The 24,091-nt window shown below is 41.5% G+C and overlaps 1 protein-coding gene across 5 annotated transcripts in view; it reads right to left on the bottom strand.

Moving 5' to 3' along the window:
* The window catches only part of MAPRE2 (microtubule associated protein RP/EB family member 2), a 101,424-nt gene that overhangs the window by 64,265 nt on the left and 13,068 nt on the right, over nt 1-24,091 (bottom strand). For 3 of the 5 annotated variants that reach the window (XM_049830178.1, XM_049830159.1, XM_049830194.1), the window contains exon 2: nt 10,584-10,645. Coding sequence is in view for 1 of the 5 variants with exons in the window: in XM_049830159.1 (XP_049686116.1) it covers nt 10,584-10,645 (62 nt within the window). In the remaining 4 variants the exon portion in view is untranslated. Of the gene's footprint in view, nt 1-524; nt 1,028-10,583; nt 10,646-24,091 lie in introns of all 5 variants that reach the window. The other 2 variants (XM_049830205.1, XM_049830185.1) reach the window with 1 other exon arrangement.

The raw sequence follows: 24,091 nt of genomic DNA, 5'->3' as shown, positions 1-24,091 counted from the left end.
TAAATGCACTATACCAAACAGCAAATGATAATTTTGTCAGGACAAAGAAACACTGCATGAGTTTTAATAAAATGGCTACTTATCACTCCAGACATCCTGTAGGTAAAGAATGAGCTTCCCACCCTTGGGGATTATAGTGTTGCCACTTTAAGCAAAGTCTTGATTATTTGCCTTCCCTGGAGAGAGACAGATAAAGAGAAAGAAAGAGAGGGGCTGTCCCAATTACACAATGTGCATGGACCACATCCCTATGAGGTAATTCAAGTCTATTTTTAAATATACGGACATATTTATACTTCAGAGGTCACATTTAATATTTTAAGAAGTGTTCTGTGTCTGTGATGAAGAGTAAAATAAAACTTGGGGTCTTTGTCAGCTAAGCATGCTTGAAAATTTGGCCTAACAAGCTGCAAATCCAATCTGACTATTAGTGTGTGAATTCCTCACTAAAGAGAGAGGTCTTGAAGAGCTACAGCCTGTGGGTATTTTTCTTTAAAAAGGCAGCAGTTACCTTTTATACTTACTGTAGAAATCAAATAGAAATCAGACGATTATTTCAAGATTCAAACACTGTCTACAAAACCAGGATTTTTTTGTTCAGAAACAGGATTTCAAAAAGCCTTGAATAAAAGAGATATTTTAAGACTGTTATATACTTTTAATATTAATTGTTAGATTAAAATTAATAAATAGGTTTAGTGGACATTTATTAAATTCAACCTTTTCAGGGTTTAGCTAAATCCAGCTGCTTTAAAGAAAAAACCCAAATTCCTATTTAGAAAGAAGCACTCTTCAGTATACATCAAAGGTTTCTGTACTTAAAACATAAGAAGTTCACACTGAATATCCAAAGCGTTTTTGTCAACACTTCCTACTTAACAAAAAGCTCCAGTGAGAGCAGGAAACACTCCGTGAAGGATGGTTCCAAAGAGAAGTTTTTACTTCCACTACATTCATGTTCAGTGACATCCACCAGGCAATAGCAGAGTTTCAGGCACACCTTGGGAGGCTGCTTTCATCTGAAAACCTGTAAATGGAAGCTGTGATCAATAAGTGCTTGGACTCCTCTGTCTCACTCTGCCTTTAATACTGATTGAAAGGAATTGAGGCAGGAAGCTGACTCATGGCTCACTCACATGCATTTAAACATTTGGCTAGAGCTGTTCCACATTTACCATCACCACTTCCATTTGCACCGAGGTGTTAACTAGTTTTCCAGGCTTGTTTTGTCAGAGTTCAGATGTAAAGACTATGAAAAGCCAAGAGAAAAACATTCAAAATGTTCAGGTAATCTGAATTCCTAGACTTTTTCAGAGAATGACAAAACTTTAATTAAATGAAGGTGAGATTAGTCTTCTAGAAGAGAGGGATTTAGGATTTTCAAGTTTCAATACAGTACAGTTTATGACTGTTACCACTGGAAAAAGTCAGAGCTTCAGACATACATATCCTAAACAAAACCAATGAAACAAGTTATAAATGGTAAAAGCTTGTAAGGGTTTGGAAATGTGAGAGAGTAGAAGAAAAGTCTAGCATTTCTCTATATATTTTCCAGCTGTTGAGGCATCTTTGGCTTTCTTGGGGCTAAAAAGGGGTGCCTGGAAAAATGCAGAAAGATGACGAAGTCATGTAGGAGTGGACAATCTACCTCTCTGATGTTCCTTCTTACTGCTCTTCTACACTGATACTTTGAAGGCATTTCAGTCTAATGATATATTTCATAAAAGCAACACTGGGGCATGGGGGAGGACAAAGGAGAAACTTCGCAACACCATTTGTCAAGGGCAGAAGTTTCTAATGTGAAAATCTGATATGGCTGTATCCCACACTAGAGTGATACCTTTATTGGTAGATGATGACTTTCAACATAACTTGTTACATTACTCTGCTGAAAACTTGACTTGGCATTGATATTACATACTAAGAATTCAAGAATAGTTATTAATGGTTCTTGAGATCAATGATTCTCCATTCCTATCGTACAAGAAGCATTGTGAAGCTGATAGCCATTTGATTTGCATATGTTATCCAAGTAACTTAATGCTCCACATGACTATCTGATACCTGCATGTAACACAAGTAGGAGAAGTTTAAATGGTTTGGAATGATTATTGGCTAAGATCTGTTCAGCATAGTGTTGCACCTTGTCTAATATCAGCATTACAGATACCGAACACGTGAAGCTTGCACAGGGTTTATAACCCATCATGAGGAACATTACATTTGTCAACATTTACCAACTTGTCAAAGATGCTCACCACTACTAAAAAGGAAGGGAGAAGGCTGGCACCAGAAAGTAATGGTTCCAGCAGATGGTCATTCAAGTTTTTGGATACCTATTACTGGATGAAAAATGCTGACATTTTGGATCAATCAGCTGACAGAAAGGGCTAGATCATTACAAACCAAGATTTGAAGGGGTTACTTCATCCCAGGAAACTGTCAATTAAGTGTCCATCCTCCCACACCCAGCAAAAAGCCAACATAAACATTATTACATACTCTAGCTATCGTGAAAGAAATACAGAGCGTATTCATGCCTGACCGACATCAAAATCGCACTGCCAAGTCATTCAGTTGTGTGTGAGTTTTTCTGCAATTGCAAACCCTGATCCAAGAATCCGGTGCCTTGCTGCAAAACACTCTACACAGTTTCCTCAGGTCCTTACAGCGTGCTACAAATCATTCTCTTACAAAGCGAATGTGTCACATGCCCATCAAATTAGAAAATGCCAAGAAGTTACACAGAAAAAGGCGTGCTTTTTTGATTGTTTGTATGACGCCTGCCCCTTCTCCTGAGAACTACTTTTCATCTGGGACATTCACAGCAGTTTACAAAAACTAATTTCTGTCAGCTTTCCTCATTTTACAATTACACAGAAACAGGCCCTGCTGCTATGACCAGCTTCCTCAAAACACTTACTGTCCCAAGTCTGTGCAAGCTTCCTCCTCAGCACCACTATGGTGGGTCCCCAACCTTTCTTCCATAGTTTGCTTTCTGATCCATGCGGTGCTTCCAGCTCCGCAGCTAAGCAAATCCTATCCCTTTTCTCCATGGCTACAACTAGATAAGCTTCTCCTCCCTTTTATCTCAGGATTTCTTCCACACCTGAGCTTTCCCCATCGTTCTTTCTCCCATTCTTTCCCACCCTTCCTTTGTCAGGTGCAATCCTTTGTAGGCTTGGGCAATTTCCACTTTCCTTCATCGGTCACCTGCTGAGAACCTGGGTCAAATCGGTTCCCTTCCCTTGGACAAAGTCCCCAGCATATCTATTGTCCAGCTAACATACTGTCATTAGCTAATTACGCCTCATTTCATCCAGGCTGAGAGGAATGTGCTACAGTACTTGCCTGCTAAGGTGCATGCACATTCACACGCAGCCATCCCAAGAAGTGACATCTGTATTTAAGGGCTGCATAATACCCACGATTCGCACACGTCCTGTGACACATTGCCGCCATTAGCATACTAAAGAGCTGAAATCCCCGAGCCACCTCAGCACCTCTGAAATACTAGGTTGCAAGGATTTGCTTGTGATCACTAGCTCACAGAGAAATCAAGGAGTGCTGCTTCTTTGGGCTAGAACAAATATACATATTGCACACAATTTTTTAACTGAAACTTGTCTTACCATTCAAATAGACTTGCTCTTAGTTATTTCAGGCTCCTTACAGGCCAAATGCACCCATCTGAGGCATCCTGGTTTTTACTTTCTGATGATTTCTTACACGCATGCTTTTTAACTTGCTCCTAAGTATTTAGACTTGTAACACACTTACAAGTAATAGTTACTATTTGCAAATGCTAGAGCATTTGGGAGCAAGAAACTGTTCTTTTAAGTACAATCTAATTGCTACGTTACACAATACTCTCACTAATCTTAAAGTTTTAGTTTCCTCATTTATTGATGGAAAACGGACTTCTTCCAATGGCAAATCGAGGTTCATTGTCATCTTAGTGTTTATACTAAGTCCTTATTAATAAAATAGCCTTCAAAAGAAGAGGAAAAATAATTTTCACAGACAGCTTTAACCATGTTACACTTATATTAGTACTCTGAATTAAAAAAAAAAAAAAAAAAAAAAAAGAAATTTCAAACTGTGTCAAGAAACTTCTCTTGCTGACAGGCATTCTCTAAGAAGACTTTTGGAACTTAACATATTAGACCAAGTTTCCCTGAGTACTTTGAGACCTTTAGTAAGCTAGTGCTTTATTTAGATACTAGCACCCCATGCAAAGCTTATCAAGCACTTTCTGAAATCCTGAAGTTTCAAATTAGCAAAAAAAAAAAAAAAGTCCTTGCCTGGTTGTTAAGAGGCAAAGCTCGTTGCGAGAAAGCTACTACTGGCCTGCTTTAGTGGAAGGTGCATCTGCTAACAGCAACACACACAAATACTGGGGCTCAGGGAGGAGAAATGAGGAAGCAACAAAACTTGCAAGCAATGTACAACAGTAAATTTTCCTTATAAAGTCAAGTTAACAACTTTTTAAAAATCACACCACAACTGCTGATGTAAATTTGTGGATCAAACGTGATACCAGCTGAAGTACTACTGTGACTTTGTTTTATTTAAATGTAGGGAACAGATGAAATGTAACATAAAGCTCACACCCCTACTCTGAAATAGAGGGAGGGCCATTAAAAATGTACCCCTCTCCATTCCCAGCAGACAAGAACATACAGAAAGCGCATGATCTTACTGAAAAGATAAACAGCTGGATTTACTTGCTTCCATTAACCAATGACCCACTTGTCAAACCTAAGCCGTAGATTTAAAAGAGTGATTACACGAAGCCTCTTATATTAGACAAAAAAGATCCTAGCTATGAAGTGAGACCAAGTCTGAAGATACTTGAGCGCAGTCGGTATTGTTCTTTTTATACAAACACAAGATGAGAACTAGTTCTTCTTTTTAAAACCTAGAATTTCATGTAAGGGTGTTTCCTACAGTGCCGTTCAGAAGGCGTTTATCCCGTGCAGACCGCTCAGGTCATTAGCGGTGAGCCAAATCCAGGCCTTGTGTAAGAGGATGAAGCTCTAATGGAAGCCACTGCATAAACCTTAATGTGGGGGCACTGCCAGCTTCCTTCCACGAGGAGCGGGGGTATTTGTGGAGCAGTAAAACTGGCACTCCCCACGCTAAATGGTAACCCTGACACGTACCTGGCCTATCTCATCACTCAGAGAGGATTTTTAACGGGGGCTGCAGCTGTGCACGCTTTGGTGGCAGATCTGCAGCTGAGGCTTTTCAGGCTCCAGCCAGCTGCCCTCGACTTTGCCCACGTGCAAGCGCCTCCCACCACATGCCTGCTGCTGTGCCTGCTCCGGGCTCAGGGAGGAACAAACATGCCAGACGATACAGATGATTACAACAGTGGGGCTTGAGTGCAAGCCCTGAATTAACAACAGAGGAAACGCATCAAGGACAACAAATTACTAGGTCCCGAGACACTGAAAACCTCTAATTTTGCTACCTTGTATTGTAATGCAACAGCAGGGCACACAACAGTGGCCTTCCCACACTCTACCTAAGGCTAAACAAGTCTCTAAGAAGGCTGAAGAAGCCATTATTATAAGCAACATTTTTACTGTAAGGACAATTTATAAAATTAAATGTGTGCTGCTTCCACCTGACCTCACTAGCGTGCTGTGTGTTGCCAGCACCTGACCTCACGCTTTACTGTGACTCAGTATATAGGGTGATTTTCTGGAAGCTGCAGATCACGGACCAAATTAATCGTATAAGAATCCCAGCAGTCAGCTAATGAAAACCAAAGTTTCCAGCCCCAGTGATTGCAGAGAAATATTGGCAAATGCTGATACTTGGATTAAGAAAAAACCCAAAGAGTAAAACTCAGAAAAGCCAGCAACAACCAAACACCCCCCACCCCCTTAAAATAAAGTGCAATATTTGAACGACCTCTATCAAGCCTTTCTTTACTTTTGGGCTCTTAGCAGGCATGGTGGGTTTCTGGGAGCCTGTCCACCCACTGGATTTTACTCTGCTGCTGGAGGCCCTGAGCATCGCGGCTCAGCATCCCAGCACCTCATGTGCAGGTACAGACTTTAGCAGCAGCATCGGACAGGAGGCCAGGTAAGCTACGCAGTGCCTACCGCGCCACAGGACAGGGACACGTGTACTTCACAGAAAAGAAGGTACAGGTGGGAACGGAAGCCATGAACACTCTGAGCTCCACACGCCTCCCACCTCATCCGCAACAGCATTTTGGTTTCAGCTCAGTTCTTTGTCATATTCCTCAGCAGCACTTGGGGGTCACCGCTGTGTGCAGTCACCACTGTGCCAGCCCAACCTTCTCTTCCCATCTTCCTTTTACACTCCTCCATCTGCCTTCCTTTCTCCATCTCTCCTGCCTTTGCCTTTCCTTCCCTAGATGAAGTCTAGGGCTACTTACCACTTTGCTGTTAGCACCTTCTGGACACTGAAGTGATCAGCAAGTGATCACACTTGCAGTCAGTATTGCAAACAGACTAGCAAGATACAGACTACTAGAAAAAGATCCTCTGTTTTCCTAACAGTTCCAGCCTGATGTCAGACTCAGGATGACTGCATAGAATCAGGGTAGGTCCTGCTCACGTTTGCAAGATCATGTTTATAAAATCTAGAAACTGCTTTGAAAAATGACACAGTTATTTTTACAGCATCTGGATGCACTACAAATACTTGACATATCTAACAAGGATTAATATTTTTTAAGGTCCTTAAAAAAAAAAATATTTTTTTTTGCTGGTGGAGCAGATCTCAAACCATTACTTGAATAATCCTTTAATAAACATTCTCCAACTTTTAAACGAAGCACCATTGATAGGCAAAATGCAGAAGGCAACAAAAGATGACTAGAAATAAGGGTATCATTCTTTTTTATATATTATTGTATATTGTCATGGCTTCAATAGTCATGGCACAAAGTAGCAACATTTTGTAACCTCTGAACAGTCGTATTGTGTATAAAATGAAAAAAGGCTTCTGTAGCATTTTGAGCACAAAAGGTACTAGTGGTATGAAAACAGTGCCTTTTCCTTATTACAGTAGAAAATGAGGTTTCTATTTAATAAAACCCCCAACCACAAGGCTATGTGTTTTTGTAACTGTGAATGTATGTCAGTGCTGTTGACAGCTTCTGCATTGGAAAGGATCTCATTATTAACTCTGAACAAAACCACACGTTATCTTTTTTAAAAAGGAAAGTTACGTTCCTGATGAGTCAGCCACTCTGCTGAGCTCCTGTGGGATAATTTTTGGTATTGGGCACTGAAAAAATAAATATCACCCCAAAGTTCAGAATATTTTCAGACAGCACCATAAAAGGCTATCCAAGCTACCCAATTCCCAAGTTAAGAAAGGAACGGGGCTGGTGAGCACGCAGCCATAAACAAACATTCCACTTCAGTTAACTTTGCTCTCTTAGGTTCAAGATTTAGGTCTCCGGTTTTCTCATGTTGAATCAAAACCAGCTATAAAGCAGCTGTGTCCTATGCAGGACTGACTCTGAAACAGATGTCCTCCGCTACATTTTGGGCGACCTTGTGTTGTTTCCATGGAATGAAAATACTTTCAAAGCAGTACCACTCAGCCCAGAAGTTCACCTATTTCATATTTAAGTCATTTGGCTGAAGGTATAAAGCAGTCCTTAGGGAAGTCAAGTCTTCTTTGGTGGACATCAAGGGGACTGGTTTGGGGAAACAAGCAGTGGGGAACTGAGTAGGAAACAAGATACGCTTATCTAGAAGTAGCATTTTATTCTGCACCAGTGCTGGGAGATAGGGAGAAAGAAGGGAGAGGAAACACACCTTTACCATGAATGACCTGGGAACATTTGTTTCTGTGCAGGGAAGAGAAAAGCTCATACAGGGCTTTTTGTTCAGATCTCCCCTGAACACTTCATGAGTTAAGAGTTCATCATACAAACACACTTTATATACATGTATATATACATATTTTTTAACACACTTGCTTTCTCTTCCTCCATCTCAAAATTACTGAAATATAACAGGTAATTCCTAAGATAATGTTCCAGTAGAAACCAGACTTGCTTTCTAATGTTAGGGTGTATTGTAATTGTTTTAGTGATAATACATCAAGCAAGGATACATCAGGCAAGGAATTATAACTGCCCAAAGGCCCCTTAGCTGCATCTCGTACATGAGAGTGCCTGATGTGAGAACTGTAAAATTCCTTGGATGTTCCAACATCTATCCCTCATGTTGTTGTCCATATAACTGAACTCCATGAAAAAATACACCCATTTGTCAGGCTCAAAGTCACTGAAACCTGACTGGAAGGTTTCCTGAGCGAAGACTAGTATCTAATAGCACGTTTCATGGATTTGGCTTTTGCAATTGTAATGGCTTAGCTAATTCTACAGCAATATAATGAATCTCTAGTATTAGAAGGCTGATAGTTACATCTTTATTTTGACGTATAATAGGCCATAAGTACTAATGGATTTGGAAAGTAAAGGCTACCCAGTAAGCAGCAACCTGTGGGGAATACACTAGAAAGCTGTCTGTTGCTTCTTGGAGAGGGTTACTCATTGCAGGAAATCTGCACATGTCAGATAAGTTTCTATTAGACAGGTAGGATGCAGTCTGCTTTTATAAATGTCTATTTGGTAGCTGCACACTATCTCAAAGCTCACAGTTCTCTTTAGATTTCCTGTTGTTTCAAAGTACTTGTAAGAACACCAGTATAACCACGGTGATGAAGCTTGACTTTAAGCAGCAGCATCTACTCCATGCAAAAGTAGAAAGCAATAGATGAAACCCACCGTGGCTCAGCACAGGGCATTGCCCTGCCATGCTTCCATCTGCAACACCTTCACGAAGGAGTGTGGACCCTGTGGACGTTACTTTTTCCTAGTTTGTGCTCTCAGATGCCTCCTGTAGTCTAAAGCTATTGCTTCATCCTTGACATATACTCTTTCAGCTCTAAATTATAGGCTGTTCTCCTCCTGAGAATCTCTAGGTACACTTGAGCCCTGCATATCTTCTAATTGCTGTGAAAATAACTCTTCTCTCACAGCCTGAAGAATCTGAACTCTGTGGTTCCTTGTTTAACTCTCCCAGTGTCAGTCTCTTTCCTTACCTGTGTCTGTGCCAGTGAACACAGGCAATTCTTCTATTTCCCATAGAAGTTACCCTGCATCATGTCTATCATATATCTGGAGAAATTTCTTGCAAACATATTTAAAGGGTTTTTTTCAGGGCATTAAATAACTTGGAGCAAATCCCTAGTTTCACTGTGAATCAAGTCTTTAAAATAGCTCAAACCTTTTTACTTTTAACTACAAAACAGAAAGTATCACCGCAAACTGAAATGCCTCCTACATCCAAAGATAGCATTTATATACTGTAACAGCTTTTCAAGCATTATCAGAAATGCACTGGTGTGTTTTAAAATGAAAGTTCTTCATTATACACCCCTACCATCATTTCAGTGCTATGCATATTTTCAGCACTCACTATGAGTAAAGAATCTCCACAACTGTATTGCAAACCCCTAATGCTGCAGCACATTCCTTGCCAAGGGAAAAGGCACGTGTGGTATCCAGCACAGTATGGTGAGCACTGTCAATAGTGAATCTGTTCAAATAAGAGGGTTTGGGTGTGTGTTTGGTTTTTTGTGTTTTGTTTGGGTTTTTTTTGTTTGTTTGTTTGCTTTTTGGTTTTGGTTTTTTGTGTGTGTGTGGGGTTTTTTTTTGGGGGGGGGGGGGGGGGGCGTCGGTTTTTTTTTTCTGGGTATCCTATGCCCCATTTTGGCAACAGTGAAAATTTCTTGTTCAGTAGCACAGGTGCAGCAGCAATGACACAAGGGCAGCAAGGGATGGCAGCGGCAGGAAGCCCAGATCCGATCCAGGCGCATCCTTTCCGAAGGCCTTCTAAACATTGCCACCTTGTGGGCCTCCTATCTCCCGGTATCACTCATCTCTCCACTCTGCGCAGGTGACTGACTCCCTGTGCAGATTTTACAGGTGCCAAGCTGGAGGCTGGACAGTTTAAGTTAACATCCAGCTCGGGTGGGATGCAATTTAAACTCCCATAGATGGGGATTAAAAAAGGGATGGCACTTTACAAATTCTATCGGACATTAATTACTAACCCTGTACAGCAGCGTTTCACGTAGTTTGCTCTTTTTCCACCTAACATTATGAAGGCAGCACTAATAACGTGCAGAAAAGCCAACATTTAACAAAACAAAAGAATACAATTTCTCAAAACTCCCAAACAGAAAGGGAGGATCATTGTCCATCTTTAGTTTTTCTTTCTTTCTTTTTTTTTTTTTTAATTCCTTTCTGCCAGCATTTCCTTCTTACTCCAGTCAAAACCCCAAATTATTTCCAAAAAGTCTGTGGCATCTAGTTTAGCTTTTATCAGTTCTGTTGCATGAGTGAATGATTCCCTATTACTTGAATCTATTAATTACACAAAGATGTTGCAAAGGAACATCACTCTATTATTGATATCAGACCTATCTAGCTACCACCTTACAGACATCAAACACAAGTTCTTGGGTACTTTCTCAGTCACTAGCACAAACACATAGAAACACACAAACATACTTACTTTGAGCATCCAAACACTTTCCCTGGTTGCCGGCTTGAACTATTCCTTGCAGCGATTTGGTACTGGAAAGAAAACACGATAACCTTTAGTTCAACAAGCAAACAGGAAAAAAAAAAAAGACTCACTGAATGGTCTTTGTATTGGTTGGGCAGTGATGCAATAGCTCTACGCTAAAAATAAAACAAGAGGAGAAGCCCTTCATTACAATACCCTAATTCAGCTGTGTTCACAATGGTTCAGTGTCTAACACATCTGCACAACAATCAGATGTCCCTCTGATATAGTAGCAAATCTATGAGCTCCCTTATGCAGTGCTACATTCAGAGTTTATTCATAACTGCCAGGCACATTGCTGTTTCTTCATCTGACCAGGCTTCTTCCAAGCACAGGCAATCAGTTATGACCGTTGTGTCATGCAACTGGGGCCTTGCTGCACTTGCCTGAACAGCTTTTCAGAGGGAAAAAAAAAAAAAATCTACCGTTGAGAAACACATGAACTGATACATAGGAAAGCCTGTGTTTTTGCCAATGCAACACAGAAACACTAGCAATCCTTTGAAGTGTCTCACTTAGCAATGAAGTCATGATGCTGCCCACTTGTAGCAGCCACATTAAGGCCCATTCCCTTCTGTGCTCCTAGATGTGATTGCCTACAATTGCTAGATTTGTCCTCTCATCCATTCTCTCAAGTGCTACATTACAGGCTACAGAAGCATAAGTAGGAGCAACCATATATGGGTTTCAATTTGTGCCATGAATTACATACTGGCGTTACGTGGCTAAGTTTCTTAATTCCCCTTCTCAGTCAGCAGGAAATTTCATTCCTAGCAGGTAAATAATGGTTTACAGTCAGACCAGGGCTCTGGTTATTGCTTGTTTTGCATTCCTAGTCAACTAGTTGAGACAGCCCAGCAGGGAGGGGTATTCCAAAGGCATCTATCTCTGCATAACAGCATGAAACTACACCAAACAGGATCCCAGGGGTGCTTGGATTGAATCAGGACTGAGGGTTGCAAGAAGCTCCCACAGGTGAATTTATATTCATCATAAATCCTGTTTTAAGAAGAGGAAAACATAAAGCAATTCTCACTACAATTCATTATCATTTGGGAAAGGTAAACAGACCTTTAAAGATGGCTTGTCTAAAGGACTGGATCCCAGCTCCAGGAGCTGTGACTCACCCTGGCAGAGAACTTAGGAAGGCTGCTAGCAGACTGGAAGGCTGAAGCTACCTTAAAGCCAAACCAGAAAGGGAATTAGCTATTAAACATGTTATTGTTTCATTTCTTTGAAGCTCTCCAAGCCTCTTAAGCTTTGCTTTTCGATGTACTCTTTTTTCCCCTCCATTTGTTTAATGTGGAAAGTGATTCCAGCACAGCTGACAAACCTCAGGCATCCTATTGGCAAAGGAACAGCAAATCCATCATGGTATGTTGGCTTTTGCTCAAGCAGACCCCCCTGAACTTAAGCTGGGATCTAACAGCACTACTCCAATAACTTGTAAGCATGGGACACTCTTAAGATGAAGGTTAGAAGAAGTAATTTCGCATCAGAAGGCATTGATCAGAACTTCTAAAAGGCAACAGCAGTGGAGAGACATGGTGATTCCCTTAGAAATGGGAGACTTAATTTGCTCATGGAATATTTTCCACACTGTACATTCTGAAGAGAGTGATATTTACGGCATACTGAAGACAGAGGTAACTATTCGCCTTCAGTATGTAGACCTTGGTTGGAGAGGGATTTGAATAACACCGCCTCACTGAACTTCATTTATACAGTCTGAAAGAAAAAAAAAAAAAAAAAAAAAAGAGAAGTCCTCACTGCAGAGGTTCCTAAAGCTTGGAAACTGATGATGGTGATAGGTGTACAGGTCAAACCAAAGAGGTACATCTCAGCAACATCTCCTAACTTTTTGCCTGCATACAGGTCCTTACCAGGGGTACACGGAGCAGTGCTAAGGCTATGGCCAGATGAGATAATTGGCACTTGCTTGCTGCTGTGTGCAGTAGCACTGCCAGGTCTCCACCTGCTCCGTAAGCCATGCCAACACCTCGACCTGTACTTCTAGCTTGAGATGCCACAGCAGCACCCAGGCAAGGGAGTGGTAGGAAACACTGGATCATTAAGGTGGAATTTAATTTAGGTGGACAAAGGAATGCAGTAGAGGTCCTAGTCAGTGGGTGTGAGGAAGGTAACGATGGGGAGCTGGAGTCTTCTTTGGAAGGGTGGAGGGATAAAGGTGTGCAATGAAAACAAGGGAGAGGAAAGGATGCCACATTTCCTCCCACTACATGCCAGGCCATGCACAGCTCTCAGCTGCAGACACTGGCATCGTATCACCGCTCTACATAAATCAGAAAGCACAATTCAGTTCCTCAAAACTCCAACACACACAGGGTGCACTGATTTTAAAATAGGTTCCCATCTCCTAAAGAGTCACTTACCAAGACATCTAAAGAAATTACTCCTTCCACACTGGTAAACATAGGAAAAAGGTCAACAGGTCAAAAAACAAGAGGATAAAGATCTAGAGAATCTGGAAAAAGGAAAAGACCTTAGAACACAGGAAAAAAAATAATATCTTTAACAACAATTTAAAGAGGAATCTCAGAAAATCCTACGTAGCGAAACAGATAAGAAAAAAGGATTATGCATTTTTTCAGGACAGAAACTTATGATTTGTTCCATGTTTTACAGTTACACATAGCTGAAAGTTCCCTGTATTATACTATCTGTTTCCCTGATGGGGCAATTATGTTGGGGGAAACAGACCAATGTTTATTAGAAAATGTTTTGAGTTAAGCTGTTATGAAGAGAATTCAGCAGATTTTGTTAATAGCCGATGACTATTCACATAGTGCATCCAGTTCTCTCCCTCCCACAGTCCACTCCTGCAACCCTCATGTCATCCTGCTGCAGTGACATTTCGGAGGCCAAGCCCAGCCAGGGGGGTCGGACAGGTGGGCCACTGGCTTCCAGGTAGGCATTCAGAAAGTCCCTCAGCGGGGTCCCTTGTTTCACCAGGTGTATGCACAGACCTGTAGCCTATGTTTGCCACTTTCTCAGATGCAGTTGGGTTACACAACCTGCTGTTGATACTAGCTTGTGCTGGTGGAGGCCTCAGACAGGTTTGGCAGACTCTTGCTGTTCAGAGTTTATGGGATCTTGGGATATCCGGTGGATTCAACAGGACTACTGCTTATCTGGTCTCAGAAGGTTTTCACCTGCTCCCTCTCAGTGCATACTTTTCCTCCCTGTGAACTTGTTTTCTGGTAGCTATTGCTACATCCACAGACTCAGTTACCTGTTGAACCCATTCACATAAACTAACACAGAAGGGGCTTCAATGACAATATCCCTTGAAATGCTGTAAGACATTAATTTAATTTTGAATGAATACTGACTAAAAAAAAAACAAATAAACAAACAAAACAAGGATTGGGCAAGAGGGATATGAGAAAGCAAGCCAAAAGCAAAGCAACTAAGTCAAAAAAGACAGTGCAGCAGAGGCAATCTGCAGAAAACAAGGTACAACAGCATCTAGAAGTACATCATATAGGCATACTATGTAAAGTAGTACCCATAGTTGTTAGTTTGAAGGACCAAGTAGGAAAAGTTCGGACAGACTGTTATCAAGGTGACTTAAAATGCCTCCTAGTAGATTTGATGATGTATTTCAAAACTTTGTCTCCAGGAACTGTATTTCCCATGTGGACAGAGAGCCCTGTCTTCTGCTAATGTGTCTCAGTGCACTGGATGCTTTCTTCCATACTGCACAGATTGCCACCCCCACCCCAACTCTGCCAAGGGCTAGGAATGTGATGTTGAATGAAAACAATTTATAATATAGGCTGATAGTCACCTATTGTTGCCTCAAATATCCTCAGCGGTTACAGAAAACAACTTCAAAACCAACTTATTTTTAGCAACTGAAAGAATTCAAGCAAACCCCTTGTGGCTGCTATCCAGGCATTTACTGAGTGGAGAATAGCTTGACAAATTACAGAAATGGGCAAAATTGGAGCGTAAATCAGAAAACAGTGTATATCACTATTTACATATGCTTTCTTGTTGAAAAGATGTACTGGAAGATTAAGGCTTCCAGCGTCAAAGGAAAGAACTGCTGTTTTTATAAGCTGTGCATGAATCACAAAAACCAAAACAAAAACCCCCATACACTTAACAGTTGGGCAGATTTCTCAACTTGCTGTTAACTGACAGCCCAACCCTATGCTGTCTCACTGTTCCTGGGTAAGTCCTCTTCACCTACTCAGGACCGGGCTCTGCAGCAGTATACGGAAGGCACAAAGACAAAGACTCAAAGCAAAGAAATCAAGTAACAGAGCTGAGTTTAGTACTATCTCCAACTCCAAACCCATGAGAAATGCCCTAGTTTGACCCAGAGTGCTTCACAAGGAAGGCAGTCCCAGAAGATGGGAGCTGTTGCTACCAAGCACACAAGAGCTTCAGACCTCTTTTGCTCTTGCCATTTCAAACACAGCTTCGTCCCAGTGGTTCTGCTTCTCTGCCAGGGCTCTGATTTCAAGTTATCTATTGGCATGAAAAAGATCCTAGAGACTTCTTATAAAACTGTTCCTCCCTCTCATTTACAAAGCAACCAATCTTTTTTGGTCATTTACATTTAAAGTAAATCCAAGCATGTCCTACTTAACTTAGTAGGAAAGAACATACATCCTTTCTCAGGAAGACTTCTAAACCCGCTTGGCAAGCCACTCTCCATAGAGCAGTAACTCAACTTCTGCCATTTCTGTTGTCCTCTCCTGTCCCTCCTCAACCTTTTGTAAACTGGAGTTTCCAAGATCCAAGTGCCTTGGAGACAATGTTGAGTTCAAGGCTCCAGCCAATGGCAGTGTGACACCTACCTTTTTGCAGCAGCCTACCTGCCCTCCTCCTATTAAAAAATACCTTCCTTGCCTTCCTGCCCAGTAACTTTGAGATGCAGTAATTACCTTCCAACTTGAAAAGGGTGTAACAGAGCTTAGTTCATGTGATTTTAGTTACTGTGACAAATTTGGTGATTTTTTTTTTTTTTTTGGCATAACAAGCAATGCCTAACCAGTATATCAAGCAGTAGGTGGCAGACCTAGTAGGACGAACAGATGAGAACATGTATTTATCATTCTTTGTATTTAGCAGCCACATTACACTTAGGTCCATTTCAACCAAAAAAATTTCTCTCTTTGCTCCTTTTTGAGAAAACAATCTTCCTTCAATCATTTGAGGCATCCTTTAGTTTAAACTTTAGGTCAGAGTCATTGATGTCTGCATTTCAATTTCTATCACATTAAAAATCTGCTCTACTTGTATTGTTAGTGCCTATAGCTGTTGGCTTCTACATCTAATACAATCACCAATTTTGTTCGGCACCTGTCTGTGGTTTGCACATTTGACTGCAGTTTACTACTGATACACTTCTGTACATACTAATGTGTTATGCATTTTGATGTGCTTTTCTGGTAGGCATTATACCATCTCACAGAACGCACTTGGTTTAAGAATAACTAGAGTTGATCAGGTGTCTGCTTTGTTTCATACACTAGAATAACTTAACACATTTCTTTTTAATACTTTCCTCTTTATAAACATAAAGGTATGCTGCAGTGATGCATATGTTTTATAGTGAGGCAAGAAAAGCCAGCACTGACTAAGACTTCACATTATGAAGAATTTGGCAATAATATTGCCTTAAGGTATTCCAGCCTTAACTGTTTGCTCCTTATTTATATCTCTGGGCTGCCCCTCAGTTTTTCTGGAACAACTTTGAATCCAATCCACTCTGAAACAGACACAGAAAGGGATCTAATTTCAAAGGTATCTTTTTTTTTTCAGATTAAAACAACTAAATCTGGGGCAGTTCCCTGTTTTAGTACACATCACGGCCCTGTCAACAACTGGGTTTGCACAACTGGGGGGGGGGGAGCAGGAACTCGCTGGCTGGTATTGCTGATCAGAAACAGGTACAGGGAACAGCTCCACTGAGTGGGCTGAAATATTAAGCTTTAAAAGCAGACATGAATTCCTTTTCAAATATGGCCTGGAGATTGACTGGTGGGTACACAGAGCTGTGGGAGAACACACATCAGCTTTTCCCTCTTCGATATGAAAGGAATAAAAGACACGTGGAGGCCAGCTACCAGCAACTGCTTCAGTCCAGGTCAACCCACCGCAAGTTTCCAGTATGTTTGTAATTTCCTGTGCCCAGCTTCAGGCTTCATTTTGTGGCTTAATTTTTACAGGCTAATCAGCAACTTATAATTACAAAGAAGATTCAAGGAAAAAGCATGAAGGTATACATTCAGATGTTAAAACCCAAAAACCTGTCTCTGTGTTTTGACCTGAGACATATTTTCTGAAGTTCTTTTAAGATGGCAAAACCTGAAGTTTAACACAGGGAGTCGTGATGGCATAATAGTATATTGTATTACACAGGTGACATTCTTTGAAAACAAGCCTGCTGAAGAAGCATGGTAAGAAGAGCCCAAAGGTAACTTCCATAGAAGTGTTATACAGGCAGCTACAGCAAACTGCAGGACTCTCAGAACTGCTTCAGGGACCTAAAACGTACCACCTTCAGGACCAGCAAAATATTTAGAAGAACAAGTTTGTTTAAGAGCTTTAAAAGACAGTTGTTTAAACTCAAGAAGTAACTTAAATTTAAATGGCACCCTTCACTGTAACCCTTATGCTTCTAGATATGCCTGAGAAAAATGCAGGTAGCTCAGGTGCCTGAGATCAGATGGGCTGAATCCCCCCCTATTGTGGGATTAGTTTTTTAGGTCTCTCTTTACAGTGAGTGAAGAAAATTAAGCATATCAGAGAATATTCAGCAAAAATCAGTTAGCCACATAGAGGGAGATAAGTGATCCTACCAACCCCCTGTTCTAACACACTGCTCTGCTATGAGCACAGGGCCATGCCTGCAAGTTGTCTACCTTCCCGACTGGTGATTTTTGCTAAGCTACAGAATTCAGTAGCATTCTTTTAAAAGTAAAAATAATCTCTAAACCAGTGCAACATTCACTACTGATGCCTGTTTAAGACCAGGAAAGAGCCAAGGACAGGCCTGGAAAGCAAGTATGCAAATTCTTTTCCCTGGGAGGGAATGACCTTGCTGGGTGCCAGCTAGCTGGAGACCAACTTCAGAGAAGAAAGACCTGGGGGGTCTTGGTGGACAACAAGTTGGAAAAGACTCAGCAGTGTGCCCTTCCAGTAGAGAACGACACCCTACACTGCGCTGGGTTTGCAGATCCAGGGCAGTAATTATTCCCCTGTGTTCAGGGCTTGCAAAAGCGAAGTGCCTGTGTGCTGGGGAGCCACAAACCAGTGACAGGCTTACTGGAGCCCAGTCTACTATACCAGGATGGTATGGCAAGGAGCTGGAGCACATGTTACAGGAGAGGCTGAGACAGTTGAGTTTGTCCAGCCTGAAGAGAAGACTTAGGGTGTGTGTGGATGTATCATTGCAGCCCACAGCTACCTAAGGGGAGGGTGTAGAGAAGATGGAGCCAGGATCTTCTCAAATGCACACATTGACATTGCAAGAGGCAACCGACAAGTTTCAACAGGGCAAATCCTGATTACATGTTAGGAAGAGTGTTTTCATCATAAGGATGGTTGAACATTGGGTCCAGTGAGGCTGGGAAGTCTGAATGTCTTTAAGAGCTCAACAAGTTCCTGAGCAACCTGATCTGTTTGGGATGGCTTTGAACAGGGGTTGGAAAAGATTATCCCTTTCAACCTGTATCATCCAATGATTCCGTGTAAAAGTATCGTAACTGCAGGCTTCTCATTGCTTGCTTGCCTTACCCAGGAAAGAGAGCTCTAGTTAGGGTATTGGACTTCCATCTCAGGCCTTTTAACAGTTCTGGCATGTCTTTCTCTGCCTCAAGTTTCTGAACAGGAAAATGGGATTAACTCAAGGGTGTAAAGATAGATTCCAGTACCTGCAGCAATGGTAAAACCAGCTAAAGTCTTGTATCTTGATTTTTATTTCTGTCCTTAAGAATCCAAATATATACTACATAAATATATTTATAATACATAATATCCAATATCTAAATCTAAACCCCAAAGTTTTGCTCTTTACAGCACTGGTGAAGCTGATAAAGAATACTTGGATTCCTCTCTTGTGCGAGCAGAATGGATTACTTGTAATCAATTACAGACATACAAACCTATGAAGGCTGTAAGGCCACAGTTTGTGGAAATGTCCTGTGAACCTCTGATTAGATAAGGTGCTCACATGACAGCTGAAGACACACTGAAGGATGTGGCATCACCTCATTTGTGCTGCACAGATCACCACGTGCTCCGAGTCATAAAGCAAAAGCCAAAAAAAGTTTGAGTGTTTTCCTGTCTCATTTTCACCTTATCAACCCCAACCATCCAGTTTTCCTAGGTGACATGTAAGAGTCACTTGTCCATAGATCCACAGTGCAATAATCATCCCATGGTGCCAATCTCTGCTGAAAGGACTACGTTAATCTTTTACATTACTTAATCACTGGAGAAAAGCAGTCAGGTGGTCCCAATGACAATCAAAGCCAGGTGGTCATGAAACTCTCTGGAGGAGCATGTTTTAAACCTTCTCCAAGCTGCTGAGTGGCAGATCCCTTTTAGTATCTCCTGTTTTGGGTCAGTCCTTCAACCATCCTCATCTACAAGGCATAGGAATGGCACACCATCACTTCACACTCTTCTGCGTATATTTTGACGGAAAGCAGTCAGCAATTGCTGTGTTTGGCACAGGTAACTTGATCTGGTTATGTCGACAGGATTGGATCTCTTGGGGTAGTAGGCAGAGAAATGCTATTTGTTATTTATTCATGTTTCAAAACAGTGAGTGCTGATTCGTTTATCCTACCCAGTGACAGTAGCTCAGATCACTAAGAGAAACAGAACTTCATTGACAGGTATAATAGCTACCTATATTCTCCACAAGGATAAGAAGCCTGCACTTGTAAAAGGTCTATTGGAAACTGGGGCCAACCTTGCATCCTGCCTGCAAAATGGGAATGCTAAAAGGCACTGAGCCTTGAGGACACTTGCATTGTGGTAATGACCCCACACAAGTAATTAGAGCTAAAATTGCAAAATCTGTATATTTGACAAAGGGAGCACAGAGCCAGCTGAGCTTTTTGGCTCTTGAGTGTTTAATAGATCTGGAAACAAGAAATGGGTCTCTACTCTCTTTCCCTTAATGTATCACTGAGGGGGTTCTTCAAAGCAGGACTGTATTTGAAAGCTGTGTAAATACCTTTTACTCCTTCAGTTACAATAACATTGCCACCTGATCACAGCTTGTGAACTTCAAGTTGAAGGAAAACATTCCAGTCTGTGAGATAAGAGTGACAGTTTGTTATCTCATTTAGCTACTCCATGATACTACACAATTAAAGCAAGTCATATGGGAGGGGGGTCAAAAGGTTGGCTGTCAAACTTCAACCCCTCCAATTAATGCTGCTTTGTTCTGAAAGGATAGTTTGTATTTGAAGTCTACTAAATTGGAAGTTTCTGGGCTGCATTTTTGAGCCGCAGTATTTCCTCCAGGAGGCTGCAGTGCAAAGCTCACAGGAATTACTTTCTTTACATTTTTCTGCAGACAAGAGCCACAGAATACAGTGGACCAGTCCACTAATTTGAAGGCACGTGCATCACTTCTGCTCGTTAGGAAAAAAGCTAATTGGGAAGTTTCCAAGTTATTCTACAGTATCAGATTGAATTTAAACCTCCACATTCTGCTCTAGAAAGTTTTCCCTTCAGCACGCCGCCTGTAAGAACTGATTTGGAGGAGCACTAAACTAATTTCAGTAGTATACACAATTTAAGTGTAGATACTTCCCTCACTGCCTTTCCCAGACACTTATGTTTTCTGTTTGCTGTACAAACTAAGCAAGAAAAGTCACCACTTAACTGGAGAAACGGATTCTTTGGATTGATTTGCCATTTACATACACACTATTTCCCATACAGACTGAACTTCTATACTGGCCAATTTTTCACATCTAGAAGACAAAGCCTTTTAGCTTAGATTGGGACGCAAAAGTCTGGCAGTTTTGGTGTTTGGTTTTTCGTGTGTGGGTTTTTTGTTTGTGGTTTGTTGTGGTTTTTGTTTTGTTTTGTTTTTTTTTTGTGTGTGTGTGTGTTTTGTTTCCCTCTTTCATAAACCTGCCAGTACAGCAAATCCTGTGGAGAACAAGCCTTACTATTTCTTCTCAGGCACACACAGTCTGCCCTAGAGAACCTAGCCCCCGTTAATGTTGCTAGATGAGCTTTCTTGAAACTGTGGTACTTTCTAGCAGCAGCCTCCTAGTAACTGTTTTTCTTTGGTGTGACCAGCGTGTCATTCAGTTGAGCCTGAAAGAGTGCTCAGCACATCTCCTGTCTTGCATAAACTCACTCTCTTTGCATCCAGGGCTCCCAAGATGGCAACTATCAGATATTTTCACGCACAACTACTTTAGTAAACAGTGCTAGATATAAAATACACGTGCAAAAGGTGAGCATGCATTTTGGAGCTCTAAATAAAACTTCTGCAAATGAAATCCTTATTTCCTAAGCATACACTCATTTAACAAAGCCCTTCTCCTTTCAGCAAGATTAGTCAGCTGTTGGAAGTCCCTGTAACAAGGTATTACTGAACTGAACATGCCTAAGGTGGATCAAGGTAGTAACTTGTGGAACAAATGAGCAGCCGGGTAGCACCCGCAGCTGAAGCATCCAGCATCAGCTGAAAGCAGGTCCCTCTCTCACAAGCCAATGAGCAGTTTATGCATGCTCATGGTATAAGTCCAATTTTTCTCCCTTTTTGGTAGTCAGCTTGCTTGTTAATTCACATAGCAAAAATACAAGATTCAACCTACGCTTTCCCATAAGATTGATTTCCCTGCAGGGCCTGTCTCAGACTCTCCTGCACTCAGCTGCAACTCTCTTACGCCTTTCCATTCCTGGTCAAAACACGCCACACCTTCCACATGAGTCAACAGAGCAGGGCAGCATCTCCCGCGCCAAGCTGGGAAGCAGCCGAGAGGAGAGCCCTGCTATGCTTCTGCAAGCACAGTCTTTCACTTCAGCATTGGCTAGGGTGCTCAGAGAAACGCAGTCTTGGTCAAAAGTATTATCAGGAGATTGCAACAAGCTGCACTTGAGCTTAAATTAACCAGATCAGGCGAGGTCACTTCTGGTCAAATATTCACAGGGACAAATTCTAATTCACCCAGATATTTAGTTAGCATACACAAGACAGCTGGAAGTCTTTGCAATGCTCTCAAATGACACTGTTTGGCACCTTATCAAACTAAATGCCTTTTGCCTGTCGAGAGCACAAGCACATCATTTTACTTCTGTTCTCCCTCACTGTAATGTGTCAGTTTTGAAAAACTGCTGTATCCCAGAGAAGACTGTCAGGGTTCAGCTTTCCTACACCTTTTCGAAGACAGATTGGTGTTGAAGTTTAATTTCCAGAATATGAAAATGATCGAGGTAATATATTTTGGCATACAAGATTTATAAAGAATGATACACCTGAAGCTGTCTCAACTTTAACCAAGTGACACGATATTACACTGGGAAGTGCACTATTTTTAATACCAGAAACACTGCTTTCCTTAATACAGATGCCTACAACCTTTTTTTTTTTTCTTTGAAGTGCTGTGTTCTTTCCTCTACTGTTCCACACAGGAAAACAGGACATGCAAGCCAGCATAACAGTTTTCTGACACTAAGAACTCAATAAATTCAGAAACACAAGTCGCTGCTTCTTTTGGAGTCAATTTGTTAATTTGGAATAAAGCTACACATTTTGGCAGTCCACATCCAGAAGAGACGGGCCTGTCTCTGCTTGATACCAATGGAAAGGCATCCGGTAGCACGGCAAGATAATCCGACTCAAAGGGAGTTTTTATGTTTATACACACACAGAAAGCTATTTATTTGACTGTTGTGGGGCTTAGCTGTGGGTGCATGCCACGGGGCGAGTTGGGAGCGAAACCCCTCTGTGGTTAACATGACGCAGAAGTGGACAACAGGAGATGCCCAAGAAAAGTACTGGGCTGGTGCCAGGGACTCGAACCAAAAGGCAAGCCTGGCAAGAAGTGAAAATAAACTCTCCTGGGGACAGTGCAGAATTTCTTCAACTTCAGAAGCAAAAAAATAAGAGAGCTAGAAAAGGTAGGAGGGAAGGACCCTACTGCACAGGATACATTGGCCATGGAAGGTATATATTATTGAAGAGCTTTAACCTCACCTACCAGATCTCTCTCCTGCTGGTAAGTGCTTTTTCTTCTAAGATGTATTTTTATGTTCTAATAAAATCAGCTTTGTGGGTTGGAAGCCTCTAGCACCTCACTTATAGAATAGAGTGAGTGGTTCCCCCCTGAAGCTCAGGCCAGCTCTCCAGGCCCCACTGCAGCACTCTGCAAAAACACAGGCTGATACCCAGCTCTCATCGATCACCTCTGAGCAGGCTCACCAGCACCTGCTAGCACCAGCCTGTACACTTAGGGCTATGAGAAAGGCAGAAATACCATTCAGTTTTACCTCAGACATCACTCTGAGCAAACCTTTTCGGCAATTTCAAGTTTTAGGAGTTATCAAATGTAAACAGGTCATGTTGAAAAAAATACATAGACAAACACCATACCACACAGTGGGGCATATACAGGAAATAACTCAGAGGCCCTATACCCTGTACCACCAATCTTAGTGAATTTAAATGGATGCACTTAGGCTATTGCATAACATACACATTGTATTTATGTCTTATGGTATATCACTGAATCCACTACAACTCAGAATAAGATCTTCATGGTCAAAGAGCAGAAGGCAACACTTTGAATTTCTTGCAGTAGCGAATTTCTTGCAGTGAATTCTGTAACAAAGCAGCATCAACTCCTCTGTGCCACATTGTTTTAATGGACAGAACTGTACCAGTAGCTACGCGTTCCTTTCAGAGGAAGACAAGAGATATCACTGCCATCAGTCAGACAAACGTTTCTTGTTGGTCCATTCCACAGCTACATAATAAGTTCCCTGTCATTTGAGAAGGCCATTGCAGGATTTCTCTATCTGGTTTTCTAACATGATCACATGTTGCCTGTAGTCCCTGCATCCCAATGAAGGATTATTGCTGAAGCAGAGATGAATCATCATCCTAAAGTCATACGCAGGATGCCAATCACATCCTTTACCTGATGTGGCCTTCAAGCATCTCACAAACACACCTCAAAAATGTTGCGTCAGGCCAAGTGACATCTGACTGGCAGTTATATTTCTTTCTCAGTTTGTTATTTAGATCTCCATTATCTAAGGAGAGTTTTCATTGTATACCACATCCTTTGCAACTCCCCTTCCAGCTTGCACAGAAGAGCTGAACTTCAGGCTTCTTCCTTGTGATGGAAAGTGTTGCCTATATGCGTGATTGTCAGGTGGACAAAAACTGAACAAACTTAAGCCTACCAGACTTGAACTAAACTAGGGCAGCAAAA

Source organism: Accipiter gentilis, chromosome 2 (assembly GCF_929443795.1).
Source record: "Accipiter gentilis chromosome 2, bAccGen1.1, whole genome shotgun sequence".
In the NCBI taxonomy this organism is placed as follows: Eukaryota; Metazoa; Chordata; class Aves; order Accipitriformes; family Accipitridae; genus Astur; species Astur gentilis.
Note: the sequence above shows the minus strand (reverse complement) of the source record. Positions and strands in the feature narration are given on the sequence as shown.